A 19340-nucleotide genomic window follows, 5' to 3' on the forward strand; every position below is an offset into this window, starting at 1 on the left:
AGGCTCTAGGAGCCAGGCAGGCTCTAGGAGCCAGGCAGGCTCTAAGAGCCAGCCAGGCTCTAGGAGCCAGCCAGGCTCTAGGAGTCCAGCCAGGCTCTAGAAGCCAGCCAGGCGCCATCCAGGTGCCAGGCTCCTTCAAGGCTAGGCTCCAGTCAGGATTGAGGATCCATCCAGACGCAAGGCTCCTTCCAGAAAGAGAAACCTAAAGCTCTGTCATGTAAGAGGGCTAGTCCCACCCCCATTGATATGATACAGGTAAGGCTCTGCCATGTAAGTGGGTCAGCCCCCATTGGCACGATCCGAGAAGGCTCTGTCGTGTAAGCGGGCTACCCCCATTGACATGATCCAGAAGGGTTTGTCAGTCCATAGGTCCCTACCTCGCTGAAACTCTTGAGGCATGCAGACTCATAGACAGTAATCATGAAGTCTTCTGCCAGGCTCCAGGTGCCTCCCACGCGCAAGGCACCAGCCAGACGCAAGGCTCCAGCCAGGCGCGAGGCGCTAGCCAGGAAGGAGGAGCCAATCAGGCACCAGCAAGGCGCAAGGCGCCATCTAGGCGCGAGGCTCCAGCCAGGCCCTAGGCGCCATTCAGGCGCAAGGCTCCAGCCAGGCGCGAGGCGCTAGACAGGCGCTAGGCGCCTGCCAAGCGCTAGCCAGGCTCCAGGCTTCACCCAGAAGAGATCTATATCAAAGAACGCCCTGGCCTTCTTTGAGACATTGTGATCTCCTAAGCACTTGATAAGTGCATTGATGATTCCTTCAAACAGCTGAGAATTAAAAGCGCATGAAGTGCGAGCTTTTCCGAATTCTTGTTCTTTCCTAACAATATGTCATAAGGACATATTAGCTGTCACATCGGGAGATGCAACTCTGTGTTGACTTCCCATTATCCGAAGGATGTCAAGATAACCTTCGAGGGATCCTTCTCTCTTGGTTGATACGTGTCTGCGGATACATTGCTGGGATAGGGAGCAGATACTGATCCTTATCTAGTGAGTTAAAAATTTTATTAACGTCGTGTTTTTTTCTTTGGGTTGTTTGAAAGGAGTTTGTAGATAACTCTTTTCAACTTAAGCACTAACCCTCGTGTTAGGATCAGGTGATCGGGATCGGTGTTGTGCTCCTTAATTATGCCACTAGGCATAGGCATATTGTCATGTAAGAGGCTCTGTCGAGTAAAAAATGGATAAGACCCCCATCGACAGACCCACAAGAACTCTTAGGCCATAGGTCACATCCTCGCTGAGGCTCCTTGAGGCGCAGCAGATTCCTAGGCATTAGCCATGGAGGCTTCCGCCTGATCAAGTAGGAACCAAGGTTTTATTTATTTATTACCTACAACGTATGTTGTTTACCTGTCTATTCAGTAAATAGTTGTCTCTTTCCCACCACCAAGGGTGTCAATCAGCTAAGTATATATCTGCTGGGTAAGTTCCATGTACAAAAAGATATTGTTAAGATACAATAAAGTTTTGTACATACTTACCTGGCAGATATATACGATTGATGGCCCACCCAACCTCCCCTCAGGAGACAGGTGGAAGAGAAAAATCTGGTTCTAGAACGGTAATCGTTCCTATTCCTGCCACCCAGCGGCAGGGGCGGTAGATCACCTGACCTACCTGCAGCGTGTGCCGCGAAATTCGAATTTCTGTCGGGGACGACGGAGTCTATAGCTAAGTATATATCTGCCAGGTAAGTATGTACAAAACTTTATTGTATCTTAACAATATCATGTTTTTAAACGTTTTTGATTATGAATAGGACATTCATAAATTATGATTAAATAGTTACATGGAAGATTTTTATGTAAAGTCAATGTGTAAGCTTAGCCTGTTGGCTATCCTGCATATGTATATTAGTATGTATATATATGTGGAATACATGTTTTTTCAGTCTTATATGTGTACAGTATATCTTTGTATGTATGTATGGAGACAAGTGCAACACATTAAAGAAAATACACAATTTTCCTGCTTTCTCTCTCTCTCTCTCTCTCTCTCCCGTAGAGGGGATAGTGCCGTCATTGCACCTCATTTAGTGCAATGTAAGTATTACTTGGGGTTCTTGAGCGTTCCTTCAGCCCCTACTGCAACTACTTTCATTCCTTTTTACTGTACTGCTGTTCATATTCTTTATATTCCAAATCTTACTGTCCTCATCCTGCCTAACAATTGTTTCATAGTGCAACTGCGAGGTTTTCCTCCTGTAACACCTTTCAAACCTTTTACTCTCTTTTCTGTTTCAGCACTAAATGGTCTTAGTTGCCCCAGTGCTTGGGATAATGCAATAATCTATATAAATCAAATCTCTCTCTCTCTCTCTCTCTCTCTCTCTCTCTCTCTCTCTCTCTCTCTCACTCTCTCTCGTCTCTCTCTCTCTCCTCTCCTCCTCTCGTCTCTCCTCTCCTACCTCTCTCTCTCTTCTCTCTCTCTCTCAAATTCTTCATCAAGAAAAAAATGACAGATTGAAGCTTCATAAAAAAAAAAAATTGAGTGAAGCAAGCAAGCAAAGCAGGTGTAGTTTCCTTAATGCAATTGCATATGTCTATATCACATTCAGACTGAGAATGTAATGTAGCGTACTTGTTGTCCTATGCCAGGCTGGCAAAATAGGCTTAACTTACACTTTATAAAAAAATCAATAATTTATGTAACTTTAAACTTACAGAACTGAAAATCTTATTCAGATACAGAGTTTAGGGACCATATGACCTCTATACATTTTTTTATTTTTTTAAATTTAATCCTAATTAAAATAGTTTCAGGTTGTTGATTCATTAACAGTTAAGAGCTGGGTGAACTTTGAGGTCAGCCAAATTAGGGAAAAAAAAACATTATTGGAAAGTGGAAGATATGCACTATTGAAAACTATACACATTCAATTTTATAAAAGGTTTAAATTATCCAATTACTTTTATGTTCTTGACTTTGGTACTAAATGATTAGGCAGACTATTGTAGGCCTAGACAAAATTAAAAATCAAATATACTGAAAATCATTTAAAAAAAATAAGTTGTAATGCAAACAGGTTCAACTAAGCCAAAAAAAGAAAAAACTAGAATCTTTCAGAAACAAAATGACAAAAAGAATGATGCCCCTAGTTTCAAATCCAAAGGAGCTTAAGAAATTTTGAAGTTGTTTTAAAACTTTACTTTTGGGAAAAAGATGCCAAAAGTCAAGTTATGTGTGTGTGTGAAGTTTGCAGTTTGGAAAATACATCTGGTTAACTATCTGGCTCTAGCATCATAACCAGACTTTTTTACTAGTTTCTCATATTTGGTACTAGAAATATTCACACTGTCTGGCATGAAAAAAGATTCACAAACAGCTAAAGACTGTTACTTAGCAGAATTTCCATTGGATGGACTTTTTTTAGCTTCAGCTTCAAGCTTTTTCCCTGTTGACTTGACCTCCTATATAAGCTACTGTATGGTCTGCATATTCACAATTCCGTATTTGATGATATATATAACATTTTCAGCTATAATAGTAAGGGAAATAAGATATAACTAACTATTATGAGACAAGTTCCATCCAGCCACATTTAAACAAAATATTGTGACATATAGCCTCTACAAAAGTACTGAAGAAAAAAAACCATACATCAGTCTTTTGACAGGGGTCACTTTGGAGTCAATTGGCATTTAAATGCCTGCAGTATGTAAACTTCAATGTGTGCAAATGTGCCAAAATGCACAAAAAAAAAACTGGTAAAAAAATAACTACTGTAGTCCCTTATGGAATCTACTTTCTAATTTTTGTTCATGTGGAATAAATACCTAAAAATACTGGGTTCTAGGGTCCCTTAAAATAATATCTTAATTTGACATTCAATTTTTTCCTTTGTGTTTGCAAATTTAAATACTCACAAATTCATTGTCACCTGATCCATCAGAGTATGGAGAAGGTGGAAGGTTGAATAGATGTTAGGCAGCTGAGGTGATACCCTTAACATTGGGAATGGCCAATACTGTGGCGCATGGCACCAGTTTTTTGTGCTCAAGGCTGGAGCATTTGTGGTTCATGCAGCTTGTTTGCCAAGGATAGGCAGTGTGTGGTCACCTTTGTCATCTTGAGATTGTGGCTTAGTGTCTAGGTCCTGCCCTGGCTGTTTATCTCAACCCTGAGCTGAAGCAAGGTCATAGGAACAGTAATGACTTGATATGATATTCATTTTTCTTGATGTGCAAACCCAGTCTCTTTTGTTGTAATTCTACCTTTAACCACCCTTCAGTATTCCGGTTGTGGAAGGAAACTTGACTGCACATCTTTAGACCTCCATAGGTCTGTTGTATAAGCTTCTTTGTGAGACTTTGTGAGGGAGGTGAAGAATGCAGTTTCTATTAGTTGGCTTTTACAGAATTAGCCAGATTGTATCAATTGACCTCTTAGTTCGTTGAGCATCTTTATGATAGGTAACGTGTGTTCACATACATAGCATTGCAGCTTGATGTCCTGGAACTTCTTACCTCTTCAGGCGCTCCTTGTTATTGATAAGGAATGTTACCAAGGTAAGTCCATAGTCAACAAGAAAGGGGTCTAGTGTCCTATCATCTTCTCAATTGATGATGCAGGTGCACAAAAGAGCAGTAGCACTCTCAACACAGTGGTCAACCGCCCATTCTAGGCAAGCTAAATAATAATGACAGACAAGTTCAGTTGCTAGGGTCAGTGTTAGGTCAGTTGGTCACGACATTCCAGAAGATTGTCCAACCTTGGAAGACAGTTGAGTTAGACCTTCAATCTGTTACTGTTCATTTCTGTCTTTCCAGACGGTGGGCATAAACAGGCAACAGCCATGCCACGTTGAAAGCACCATCTTTCATCCAGTCATTGAAGTTATGCAATGTTGGGTCTGGCCAGTACTTACATAGGTGACTGACTGAGAGCACCAGATGTTGTTGTCATCTATAGATATCTTTTGCATCCAGGGAATAAGTTTTAAGGCTTACACCTTCCCACTGTTCTGTCTGATTTGCCAGGTGATCAACAGGGTATGGTCATTCCAAATCTAGCACCTTCCCACTGTTCTGTCTGAGTCAGGTGATCACAGGGTATGGTCATTCCAAATCTAAGGATTCCCTAAGGGTGGAAACTGGGGGATACTAAGTGACCACAGGCCATCTGCATTACCTGCTACCATTTTACTTAATGAGGGGAGAGAGGGACTGACAATGAACAACCTTGTTGGTTATCTTCAGTGTTATTGTCCCCGACAGTGTGGGTTCATCCAAGCCTTTCTTTGAATCCCTGATGCTATATCCCATTAATTTGAAAGACCCATACCTTTGGCGGTTGAACATCACACATATTCAACAGATCAGAGGCCGTGGGGGTCCGTCCCTTTGCTCTTACGTGACCAGGAATGAGATGGCCCACCCAGTTGAGGTGAACTACCAGTCAGTTCTCAGAGATTTGCTCAGAATCCTCTCACCAAGACTAAAGTCTCCCATATTTTAAAGACGAAGGATTGTATATGTGTAGGAGCAAATGACAAATTTTTTATAAATGACCCACCTCATTCTGCTACCTGGACCAAAAGATAAAGTGAATGCATACTGACTAGATAGCTGGGCTTCCTCCCCTACTGTAGGTAGCCAGCTACCAATAACCACCTCGTTTTAGGTTAAACGGCTGGTTCCAGCTTATGCTGAAAGTAAACCCTGTATGTAAAGACTTCAGGATTGTATGATTGGAAAAATACAAATTACTTTAAAAATTTGTCATATTTATGCCCTCCTGCATATGAGGTGTGTAAAATGGCTTACAGTAGAAGCATTTTTAATATAAATTGGCAATTTGTTTCAGATGTGGTGAAGTAGAAGGAAGGAAACAGTCATATTTTGGGTTGTATGTAAACCTTCCAGATAGTGGAGGGCATACACTTCAGGATGCTGTGTCAAGTTACATGGGTGAGGATGAACGAGAACTGACATGTGAGAAGTGTGGTCATGGTACCTCATCAGTTGTTACAACTGTAACAAGTGTTCCCAGGTAAGAGAACATAAGAAAAATGGTTTGCTTCAGGATGTATGGATGGGTAAAATGGTAACCCAATATTCTGTAATTTATATATTGAATTTATTTAAAAGTAAATGGTGCATTAGTTGTTTGTCCTTTGAAGTTTTTTTTGAGTTTTTAAAAAACTTGTTGCTAGGAAATGTGGTTTTTATACGACTTTAGATGATTTAATTATTAGACTGCATCTTGTAATGCCATTGATGTGATCTCATGTTTTTTTTTTTGCCTATTCTTTTCATCACAAACCCATCATCATATAGTGCTGACATTCTCAGTCTTGGATAACATTGATTCAACTATTCCGTTATTGTCCAGATCTTCAAGCCTGGATAATGGCTGTCCCTGATTAGCCATCTTGTTTCTCAGGAGAGGTTGGTCTTGCATAGCTGCCTTAGAATAATCTCAACAATAAGTTTTCAATATCGTAGTCTAAAGACTCTATTCTAGATGATCACCCAGCTGAAGTCTTAAAGAAGTCCTGGACATTATTCATTGATGGCAAAACCCTTGTTCACATTTGTAAAGTACCCCCTGTTCCTTTCTCTGGAGATTTTAATGCTTGCGGATGAATTGGGTTGTGGATGGGGAGCCCACCTTCTGGATCAGCAGGCCACAAGCTCTTGTCAGATTCTTCAAGCTGAAGTCTTATCTTCATAGGCCTCTAAGCATTGATGTATCATGTGAAAAAAATATGTCGGCATTGTCAAAGACACCTTGACAACTTTTGCGTGTGTAACGAACCAAAGAGGTACTTGTCGGTGGAACCTGACCAGTTTAGGGCTTACATGGGGACATAGGTCTTCCCCTTTGATAATAGCAAGAGTGGATTTTAGACCTGATGCTAGTGACAACACCAGGTGTCTCACATCATTGAGGGTTTTGAAGCAGCCACTTAATGAGGATTCATAGCAACCTTGGGATGTTTCAGCTTCATGTCTGTAGGTTATCCATGGGAGAACAAGTTGGAGATTTGCTTACTCGTAGATTTTTAAGCATCAGTGGCTAAATGTGGGCACTTCGTTGAACTGAGAAGGTTTCTTTGATATACAGGCAGCCCCCGGTTACAGCTGGTATCGGTTACCAACATTTCTGGTTCACGGCTCTTGTTCAATATATTCATAACTGGGTTTTACCCTACATAGGGTTTATAGCACTGTTCTCTGGTTATTGGTGGCTTAGGCTAAGTGCCAAGACTGCCTCATAAAATACAAACAACAAGTATGCATCTTTTCCTCGGCTCTTTTAAAAAGTTATGCTTTACTTTGCTGTATGTAATCTTATATTACTATTGTATCAATATACAAGCAGGCCAATCATGTTTTTGTTTGGAAAAATCTGCTGAGAGCAGAGGTAAGATTATTTCATTGTACTCAACTCAATGCAGAGCAATTTTCTTGCTCCTATATAGCATAAATTATTCCTTAGAAACACTATTTATTTGGGACAAGGTTATTTTTCATTATATGAAGTGTTTTTAAGTTGAAATATGACTAATACATCAGTTGTGAACTACATTAAGTTATTTTTTCATTATAGGGCACCATTGTCTGGTTATCGGCTACCAGCACTTTGGTTGTACGGCGCGTTTGATATATTCATGCCTGGGTTTTACACTCCATAGGATTTATAGCATCGTTGTCTGGTTATCAGTGGCTTAGTCCAACACCAATCAACCCTCATGAAATACAAACATTACAAATTTGCATCTTTTCCTTGGCTCTTAAAGTTATGCTTTACTGTATCCAATAATATTATGTAGTCTCATATTACTATAGTATTATAAAATACAAACAAAGCAATCAATCTTTTGTTTTGGAAAAATCAACTGAGAGCAGAGGTAAGATTATTACTGTATTTAACTCGATTCAGAGTGATTTTCTCGCTTCTATTTAGCGTAAGTTAATCTAAAAACTGTGTATATGGGACAAGGTTATTTTTCATTATATGAAGTGTTTTTACGTTGAAATATGAGTAGTAGGCATTGTTCCCAGGTGTAGACCACCTGCTTCCTGTTGAACCCTCTAGTGCTGGAAACTGCTGAGTACTCTCTTCAAAAATTTTCTGGAACTTGGAGAAAACTCCATGAATAGAGGTATGTCAGAAGCACTTATCATTGTAATTAGTCATTTCATAAACAAAAGGGAAGAGAGAGAGAAAAAAAAAGAAGGAAGACTCCACTGTTGAGATACATTACCCCTCTCTTAAAAAAAGATATATCAAGAAAAGGAAATAAGCTGGCCATTACAAGACCATCTTTAAGATTTGAAGAAAGCTTGAAAGACTGAGAACTTTTATTGGAAATTTATGAAAAAGATTTTGGAAGAAAATCATGGTTTGTCATTAATCCTTGACTAGATTGTTGGAGTCTTAAGGCTTAATATGGAGAGTTGAGGATTTTGATTCATGAACATTCAACTATAACCTTATGTCTACAGGAAATCATGCTAGATAATAGCACTTTATGCAAAAAAGAGTATTAGTTACAGAACATCTTACAACTTGTGGGTAGGAAGCCAAGTTGGAAGTTTTGTATTTATTCTCTATGACATTAATTAGGTACAAGTAAACCTAGAAACTCTCCTTCAAGAAGTAGTTGTGCAAATCGACTTAATAAAAAGGGGGGGCCGCCACGGGCAATACCATAAGCTCCCTTCACTTCACCTAATGATCCTATCAGATATGGTGACATGGTTGAAATGATCAACTAGGTTTCTCAACCATACCTGTTTGCTTGGAGAAATGACTAGTGGACATTATTGTGGGAGAGATTTTTTTTTTAGCCATCTGAGAAGGCATTATAAAATGAACGATTTTTTTAATCAATTTGTATTTTTCTTAGTTAACAAACCAGAAAGTGGAGATATTGGATCACTTGAATACTGGTGAACCATACATTTTTATGTACAGTAGAGCCCCGGATCTCGACACAAATTTGTTCCAGAAGGAGCGTCGAAATTCGATAATTTCGAGATCTGAATCAAGTTTTCCCTTGAAAAGTAACTGAAAATAGATTAATCCGTTCCTGACCACCAAATATTACCTAACCTTAAACCTTGCCCTATACAATACATTACGTGTAATTACAACTAAATAAGTCGAGAGTTAAATAAATATCATATTAAACGTATATATAATTTTAAATATATAATATACAGTATACAGTGGTACCTCGAGATACAAAATTAATCCGTTCTGAGGCGGCCTTCGTATCTTGAACTGCAATTTACATGTAAAATGGCTAATCCGTTCCAAGCCCTCCAAAAACACCCCAGTAAATTTCTGAATAAAACTAAATTGACCTATAAACAATGAAATACTACAACAATTTGGACCATTCAATACCTAACTTAATACATACTAGTAGTACTAATATGTATGTACCTGTAAATAAAGTGTATTAGTGTACATGGTATACAAGAAATACTGTACGTATGTAGTAAAATGTGGAAGCTTACCTTTCGAGTGAGGCTATCTCCGTAAAGTGGCGAACCCAGAGGGAGGAGGACAAACGGCCCAGTACAATACACTTAACTTTACGAAACACATAAAAAAATGTCAGGAAAACATAAAACTAAACTACAAACACATTAACAAAACTATAACACTTAACTTACAAAAAAACTTAAAAATTTCAACTTCTTCACCACTTTCAACTTTTTTTTTTTTGAGATGTTCTAGCTGCTTTTCATAAGGTGCAATCATTCGTAGAAAACACGCCCCGAAAAGGCTTACATAGGTCGTATGCTTCCACAGTTCAATGAAGTTTGCCTGAGTCATCATTTCAGGAACATTGTCAAAAGCAGGCAGAAGCAATCTTCCTTGGATAGTTATTTTTTAAAGAGGCCTTTAGTAGGAGTAAGCAACCTTATGAACTGACGCTCTCGGAAAAGGAACTTGCATGATACATGAGATACATGACAAAACCACTGTTTATTGGTGAAAATTTGGGGGTCGCATGATATGCGAGATCGCACGTTATTCGAGTATATATGGTACTTCAAATATAACATCTTGGTAGCTGCTGGGGAAAAAAAAAAATAAAACAAACAAACCAGTCTCTACTCAAGAAGTAAAACATACATACTTATTACTGATCATTATCATGCGTCTGAAACACCATTTTTTTTTAAAAGATCACATACACATTGAATAAATACTTGAAAATTGTGTGAAAATCACTTCAGACTTAATTAAAATATTGATAACTACTGAAAAAATAAAACTTAAAAAAGGAAAAAAACCAGACTACTCATGAAAAAAAAACATTATTCACACTTTACTGACTGTTTGTCATGCCTCTGTGGGTATTTATATTCACAAAATTTAACATTCCTTAGTTGTGTTCAAACTTAACAATCAACTCATTTGTTAGTGCTGCTTTTGAGGCAATTTCACTATGAAGATGCGTATATTCACTATAACTGTGTATGAAATTGAGGAATTATCTGCATTTTATTAAAATTTTAGTGAAAATACATTCTAAAATTGTACTAGAGCCCTAAGTATGATAGAGATGCTAGCTCTTAATTCTTGGGTCAAATTATGCTAAAAAACATGAAATTAGGCTACATTTGGTAACATTGGATGACGCTAACTAGCGGTGGCTGGTGGAAACAGTTTGTTTACAAACATCATATGGTCTCGGGGTCGGAATCCCGGTTTTGGTTGAACACAGATACAAAGTTTATTGGAAATTTAGTGGCGAAATCCGATTATGTCGAGGTCTAATACAGTCGTGGAGCTGCGGGCTCTACTGTACATAGTAGAACTGTTATATACTTAATTAACCTTTTATGCATTTACCTTTTGAATACAAGCTTAAATATTCTTGATAGCTTTTAACTGGATAATTTTGAATAATGGCATACAAGTGATCATCACTTCTTGTTAATATGATTGCCCACCATGCAAAGGTAACAAAGGTTGTGTCTAGAATTATGTTTAATGGTGAAGACTTGAAAATTGTAGAGTACCATTGATGAAGTCAGGCCACTGCATAAATCAGGAATAATTTCTATTGTAAAAACCACTGGTTCATTTCAACAAAGACCTGTAACATAAGGTGTTTGAAAAGCAGAATCCTACATCAAACTACAAGAAAAGCATTTACTAGGAGCTGTAGATATATAACAGAAAATTTTGATATGTAGAAAGTGCATATTACAGTATCATTGACATAGAATCATCCGACCATCATTGCATGTCTTGATCATCCTTTTGCGTCATCTATTAGACAGAATACACCATCTGCATAGTGGATGAAACTTGGAAACTAGTGGGAAATTTCCCACCAAGTCCTTTGCTAGCATATCAAATACATCAGAATCTTCTTCAGGATACATGCATAGATATACAGTAAAGCAAAAAGAGTAGCAACTTGTAAGTATACAGTCCCTGATGAAATCCCACATGAAATAACATTATTAATAAAATCTTGCAAGACACTAGTTATCCAACTGTTTTGGGGGAAGGTGGTTGCTGTTAGATCTAGGTGGTGCATATGTGAGCAAGCATGCATCATCTCTCTGAGGACAGTAGAGACTTGGGAGTGTGGCTACTATATGATTGATCGATTTTTTTGTAAGCGCCTGAGTTCAGTGGCATGATTGGTATGGTCTTGACCTGCCACCTTGGTGTCACGAGTTCGATTATCGGGCATTCTACTGACGGGTTAGAGATGTGTATTTCTGGTGATAGAAGTTCACTCTCGACATGGTTCGGAAATCATGCAAAGTGCAAAGCCGTTGGTCCCATTGCTGAATAACCACTGGTTCCATGCAATGTAAAAATCCCATACAAATTATTTTTGTTAATAACTTTTATTAATTGATTGATTTTTTGTAATAAAATAACTTATGATCTTTTTGTAAAAAATAACTTTTATTAATGAACTGTATTTATTTCTCTTTTTATTGTAGAATTTTAATAATACAACTGAAGAGGTACGAATATAAGCCAGAACAGTGTGAAAGTATCAAGATGTCTTCAAAAGTAATTGTTAACAGATGGATAACATTGGACGACTTCATTGTAGAAGGTGTGACCGGACCATCCAAATGGAATCCTGATGCAAAGAGGTAAAGGTTTTAAGAGTTCTTTGAACATTTGTTTCAACAAGGTTGGTTTAAGATAATACATATCTGATTGTTGAACGAACTTAAATGGAAAAATTTTTCTTTTTTTTGCCAATACTTTAACTGGTTCAACTATTGATTTCAGTACTTCCCAGAATGTTGAAAATTCCAAGCAAACTACTTTGACAGTGCGTAATTTGTCCTCCGAGTTGAATATATGTAGTACAAAAGAGGAGGAAGGTATACTGCCTTCTTTAAGTCCAGTAAAGATAGCTGGTGACAGCATTACTGCAACAGTTGATGAAGATGAAGAATTACAGGTAAGTTGCTTTTGAAATTTGCCATTTTAATTAACATAATAATTCTAATTTAGTTCAATAACAAATTCAAATGTTTGATGAAGATAATTGTTTTGAGTTGTTAATCTTATACATATTGTCATGTCTTGAGTCCTCATCTCAGGATTTGAAAACAGAATCTGTTAGAGATGCTGTATTGGAAACTACCACCTTGATCTTTTGTTCTTGGAAATATTTTTCAAAGTCACACCTAAACGGATAGTTTAAGAGTTTCTGGCATCCCAATAAATAATGAATATTTACAAAGACCCTACATGATACCCTAATTAGTAATTTGTAATTATCATTCTGTCCAAAATATTAGCTTACTTGTCAATCTATTTCAGAGATATATCAGGATAATGAATTGCTTCCATAAATATGTACTGTATAATATAACATAACGGTTGATTAACCTCTTCATTACCGAAAGTTTGTTTGGAGGTAGGTGGGTACCACCCCATTCAAGTCTACTGCACCGCACCGGGTGCATAAAGGTGGTATGCGTAGTACCACCAAAACTCCTCTTTTCAGATAGGGACTTCATCATTCTGTAATTTCGGTTTGAAGAGTTTGGAGCAAATAAACAGTATGACACGATGCCAGACGTATGATGAACCCAAAAAAATATTATTATTGCTTATGTAGTGTGTAGGTGACAGATGAACTGTGTCTCAACAAAAAATCACAAAACCAGACAAGCGTAAACATGTAATAACTTCTACCCAAGTAAAAAACAGTTGTATCATCATTTACGTATTTATTTATTTATTCACATTACATTTTACAAATAAAAGATATGAACACCAGATAAATGAAGGTAGAAATAAAGCCTTATAGTAGTAAAACTTTATATATATAAAAAAACCAAACCAGAGCGATTTTTTCTGAGGACAAGAAACTTGAAAAATTAGGTTTTAGATACCCCTGATGCCCCTAAAGTTGTTTTCTGTGATGAAACTAATCTTAGAAAACATAGAAAATGACATTGACCAATTTTTGAAAGATATACTATAAAATTTGCGATTTCCATATTTATTGGCGGGGCTTTCGCTTAGTTTTTGCTCTTTTTTTTGTTATTACGTGCTTATTTACGGTTCTATTTTGATAATACTTTATGGTGCATGTTCCAGGTGCGATATACCACATTCTGTAAGACCGAATTTCTATTCAAGACCGTAGTTTTCTCACCGACCACCAGTGTCCCTTGTACAAGGGACACTGAGTTTCACATTTTTTTTCATAAAAATCATTTATTTCCCTGTAGGATGATAAAACTAACAGAATAATGCGTTATTATAGTGCTAATAATACCTGATAATTTCATTAGCCTGTCTTGATTAGTGTATTTTTTGGCAAATATTTTTACGATCGGCACCCCTCCAAACTTAGTCACTACCGAGAGATTCAGTTCGGCAGCAAACGCAATGTTTACATTCTGCTCACCCACCCGGTAAAGAAGGGGTTAAGCCTAAAAGACATTTAAATACACAATACTCATACAGCATGAAAAATACCTTAAACATAATTGCTGTGTAATTTAATCCTAAATTGTTTATTGGAAAAAAAGATTTTGACAAAGATAAAGGCAAACTAACACAAATATAGGTTGCCTCGACACAATACATACGGATACCTATGCACAAATACACAAATAAGACTGAAAAATATAGGTTTGAGACCACATTAATGCAATGTGTACAATACTTTATGGCATTAAATAAATGCCATTAATAATGGGGGGGCCGGGTGAGAGGTGTGTGTGTGTGTGTGTGGTGTCTATAAGAAGATGCATGTGGATTTGTAGTCACACCTATACTTTACAGTACAGTAATACCTCAGTCATACGTGATTTGAGTTTTGCAAATTCACAATAGCGTGAACTTTTCATTGGAACCTACCTAATTATCATACGCGAGTATTTCAGAGACACATGAGCACAAACGCAACAGTTTCGAATCCCGGAGAAACCCTGCAAAAGTGTGTAATTTTTTATGTAATTTATAAGTGTGTAAAGTAAATACTAAAAATAATAATCTCTCTCTCTCTCTCTCTCTCTCTCTCTCTCTCTCTCTCTCTCTCTCTCTCTGAGATGAGATGAGATGAGATGATTATAGTACATGTATGTACTATGTTTATTAATATATTTTCAAATAATAACAATAATAACAACTGTAATTACAAAATTCATATGCAATAGTATTTTAAAGAAATAACCTTTCCATTTCACTTTTAAGTAACAATTCTTCTCTATCTCTCTCTCTCTCTCTTACTGAGATGAGAGAATTTTTGTGGTTCATGTATATGTTTGTTAATATTTTCAAATAGTAATAATGTTAATTGTGAATTTATACTCTAGCGATAGAGGGTAAGGCTCTAGCTCTGATGTTGAGGGCAACCAGCCTGGGAAGAGCCTTTATTAGATTCAAAGGTCTGAATAAACTAATCCTTTTTAAAAATAATAATGATGAGCTGATAGCCAGGCCTGAAGGGCTATAATAAAGATACTACAGGTTAGGGTTGATAAACGTGGTGAGTTTTAGGGTTTATTACAAATTTAAACATATAACAAACCTTGCAAATAACATGACTATGTCAGACATAGCAATCTCAAAGCAAAAAGCAGACGCCACTGGATACAAAATGACTGACCCTGTGACGTCACTAGTAAAGCTGATGCCACAGCTTCCTTTTGACTCGAAGAAGCAGCAATCGTCACTAGCAGAGCAATAAAATATGGCTGACCTTGGCTACCCAAGTAGATGAGGCCAGGAGGGGCGGGAGGGCCTGGACAGCATGAGGAGTGGGGTAACAGGCATCCAAGAAGTGCATCAGCAAACCCTCCAAGGAGGTTGGACCCTATTAACTCCCGAGGAAGAAAGGTCGACATCACGTAAATCAGCCTGAGGGCCTCCCGATACTTCTAACAATGAATTGATGGAAAAAAATGAACGGGACAAAGGCACAACACTAGCATAGGGTGTGACAGCAGCAGGAGATGAAGCATTGGGAAGAGAAGAAAAACCCTCCCACAAAGGAAGAGTAGAAACCCTATGATGCTCCATCTTACTATAAAATAACTTCCACTGCTCTCTAAGCCACGCATAACATTCTATGTAGGGATTCGTTATTGTACAAACGTTAGAACGGCACCTGCTACAAGTGACGTGTGGGTCCGTCGCAGCCGAAGCCAAAAAACGAGAGCACTGAAAACCTGGAGTTCCGGGGCACACATGATGAGGCTGAGAAGGAGCAGAAGAAGCCATAATAACAGAGCACGCACACACACACACACATACAAGCGAAAACGGGCAATGAACCGGGTAAAGACTGAGAGAGGTCAACTACAACTCTCATCCAGGCGGTTTTAAGAAAGACTGACGCTGTGGCGTGGGTGCCCTGGTCCTTGACCACTCTTCACCCGATATACGTACACATTGCCAGATCTCACAAGATACCTTGCTTTCATCTGCGATTTAACCGGATCCACCTGGGCTCTAGAAATCATCCTATTGTTAAGACCGAAGGTTTGTAGCTATGAAAAATACAAGTTGTCTTAGAAAATTTGTCATTTTAAATTTTGTTAGTAAACTCAAGTGCAATTATACTTCTTTTAATCACTTCTAGAATTTCAGTACATGTGCTTTTGCACAGTGAATGTGGAGAATGCTTTCTCATTCCACAAATACTCCATCATTTGTTCATGAAACTTACCTGTCAGATATATATATAGCTGTATTTTCTGAAGTCCGACAGAAATTCAAAAACTTCCGGCACACACAGTGGTCGGCCAGGTGGTTAGTACCCATTCCCGCCGCTGGGAGGCGGGTATCAGGAACCATTCCCATTTTCTATTCATAATTTTTCTGTCGCCAGTGCTGGAAACACCTGTTTTCAGTACCTCCGTCTTAAGGATTTTGGAAACTTCATGGCCGCTAAATATCCTAATTGTCTTTTGATTTATTGACTTGGATTTGTGGTAGGCATACGCTATCTTAAATTGTTTTGAATGATTCATTTTTGTATATCTGAATCTAGTTAGGCTAGTTTCAGAGGGTGTTTGTCTGCTAAGATAGGGTGTGGTCTACCGAAAGCTTCGGTAGTTCCGCACTCGATATGCACGAGGGCTATGTGTCTTGCTTCTTTGTTGAGGTTTGTCATGTAAGGAGTGTGAGACTTTGTCTAATTCCATAAGGAAGACGTATGATTCATATGTACGCAATTAATCAGTAAACAAAGTCAGGGTAGGCTAACCTACCTGTAGACTTTATTTTGCCTAACCCTGTAGTATGGCCTACAGGGCTATAATAGTCTCGTGAGGTAATGCCCTTTACGTTATAGATTCCATCTGTATCTTGGAATCTAAGGTGCTCGCTCTCCTATCATTGTGGTGAAGAGTGCTACTTCTGTAGTGACTCCTAACCCTGTAATGTTGCCTTCGGGCCCTAAACAGTTTCTGTAGAGGGTATTGACCTTTCTCTGATTACTCTATCGATTCGTAACTTAGAATCGAAAGTGCTGGCTTTGGAGAGCAAAAGTGAAGTGGCTAAGTGCAGTGACAGTGCCCCTTGTGTAGTGGAGGGTGCGTCAGATCGGCCTTATTTCGCCTCTAGGCCGGGACCTCTGCTTGACTCCCAGGAACAGGGAGAGAGCATGTCGAAAGCCGAAGGAGGGTTAACGAGGAACTCCCCACCGATCTGACGTGCCTTCGGCAGACCTGGAGTTACTCCCAGGCTGCCAAAGTGCGTGCACGAATCCTGAAGGATTGCTTCTCGTCCTCCGAAGCGTCCTCCCTGCGCAGGGTTTGGAGCTTTCGGAAGGACTCGCAGCCCTCTAAATAGAAGCTTTATAGAAGAGGACGTTCACGTCCTCTCTCTCTCTCTCGTCATGCGTTGCAGTGAGAAGTAAGAAGGCGAACGTCGCCTGAACTCGTGTACGTCTTTCCACCGAGAAAAGGGGAAAGCAAGTCATATTAGCAGGACGCTTTTGAGCGCGGACGTCCTAGCTTTGTTGCTGTGAAATAAGAAGGCGTTCCCTCGCCCCGCGTATTCTCACACGATCAACCCTTCACCTGAGACTGCTTCGTGCAGTCGGTTTTCTCTCCGAGATGTCTAATGCTCTTCCCTGAAGGCAGTTTCGCTTGCATTGACGCTTGTCAGGAGCGTGACGCTTTTCTGCACGCTTTTTTTTTTTTTTTTTTTGACGCTCGTCGTTGGGGACGGGGACGTTCGGTATTGGACCGCCATGGTGCTGCGCGGGTGCACGCCAAGCGCGCACCAGTAGACGCCGAGGCCGAGCGCACGCCAATGGATACCGAGCGCGAGCGGCGCGCGCCAGTGGACGCCGAGAGTGCTCGCTGCTCGCCAGTGGACGCCGAGCGCGCGCGCCAGCGCACGCCAGGTGTGTCGCCTGGCTGAACGTTTCTGTTGAAGTCTTCAAGCTGATTTGGGCCTAAAGATTTTTTACCTAACTTCGGTGATCCCTTCTACATCGCCTGCGAAGAATGTGAAGTAAGCAGTGCTTCGGAGGAAGCTTAAAGTTGAAAAGGCAACTTCGTTTTCGAAACCCCATGCAAGACCAACACCACGGGTTTTCGTGAATTATAGAGGTCTCTGTCAGTAATATGGCTTTTCGTAAAGTCCAGGATTGGATGGAGTTATGGAAAGCTCAAGGAAAGATCTCTTTTGCTCTACTTCAGTCAAGACTTTGCGGTAAGGCAGCTATGGGTTATGTAAAAGCTCGACGTCCTGCACGTCAGGACTCTCGGCAACGTTCAGTAGGATTCTTGCAAAGGCACTCATCAAAAGGACGCTCTTCAGGAAAGCGCAAGACAGGACTTCCTTTGCCTACTGCCAAATAAATTTTGATACGGGAGAGGAAGCTGGTTGGAGAGTTTCTTCCTCTTCCCAGGATAATTTTGCAAGCTTTTAGCCCATCTGAAAGGGCTTTTCAGATGATAGATTTTGTTAGTTCCTAGTCGGACTACGCTGCCGAATTGAACATCGTCGTTTCTACCTGTCGTAAGCCTGTCTCTTAACAGGATTCTTTGCCCCTTCTCGTTTGAGACGGGAATCGAAAATAAAAATGCTCGACTTCCTGGATTACGTTTTGTCAATTCAGTGAATTTCCCCCATTGACAATATACTATCGTTTTGTCAAGTAAGTGGGTATCCCCTCATTGACAAATATCTCTTTGTCCCGTAAATGGGTTAGTTCTCATTGACAAACTTCTCATTAACTTTATATTGCGTAAGCGGATAAGCTCTTATTGACAAGATTCGGAAGAGCTCCCATTCATCATTCGCAGACTCGTACAAGAAATAGACTTGTAGACTACGTCAATGAACGCTTATGTCCAATAACATAAGAAGCTTGAGCTGTCCGCTTCAATTCTCTTGGAGTTTTGTTTATGAAACTTGCCTGTCAGATATGTATGTAGGTGTATTTCCGAATTCAGCTATAGTATATATGACTGCCAGGTAAGTATGAAAAAACTTTATTGCAATATAATATCATATTTTGCCTTGCGTTTATTTTACTACTGGTTGGTTCAAGTCATATACGCTTGCTGTAGTTACCTCTTCGGATGGCAACCGAGAGGTCTAGTCTATTATTTTAAGGACATTTAATCGTTACTCCCTGCAGCCTTCCAGGAGTTTCCGATTTATCTTTTACCGTTGTATGGTAGTGTTATGACGACACGAACGCATCTATATATTTAGCGTTTTCTGTTTCGCTTAACCTCTTCATTACCGAAAGTTTGTTTGGAGGTAGGTGGGTACCACCATTCAAGTCTACTACACCGCACCGGGTGCATAAAGGTGGTATGCGTAGTACCACCAAAACTCCTCTTTTCAGATAGGGACTTCCAATCATTCTGTAATTTCGGTTTGAAGAGTTTGGAG

At 39.2% G+C, this 19340-nt stretch overlaps 1 protein-coding gene and 1 pseudogene across 1 annotated transcript in view; both read left to right on the forward strand.

Moving 5' to 3' along the window:
* LOC135211148 (ubiquitin carboxyl-terminal hydrolase 29-like) overlaps window positions 1–19340 on the forward strand; it is a 105039-nt gene that overhangs the window by 60519 nt on the left and 25180 nt on the right. Inside the window, exon 9 of the mRNA XM_064244312.1 lies at window positions 12271–12417. Within this exon, the coding sequence (XP_064100382.1) occupies window positions 12271–12417 (147 nt within the window). The remainder of the gene's footprint in view (window positions 1–12270; window positions 12418–19340) is intronic.
* LOC135211761 (5S ribosomal RNA) lies at window positions 4791–4909 on the forward strand (annotated as a pseudogene).

The sequence above is a fragment of the Macrobrachium nipponense genome, chromosome 4, assembly GCF_015104395.2.
Source record: "Macrobrachium nipponense isolate FS-2020 chromosome 4, ASM1510439v2, whole genome shotgun sequence".
Classification (NCBI taxonomy): Eukaryota; Metazoa; Arthropoda; class Malacostraca; order Decapoda; family Palaemonidae; genus Macrobrachium; species Macrobrachium nipponense.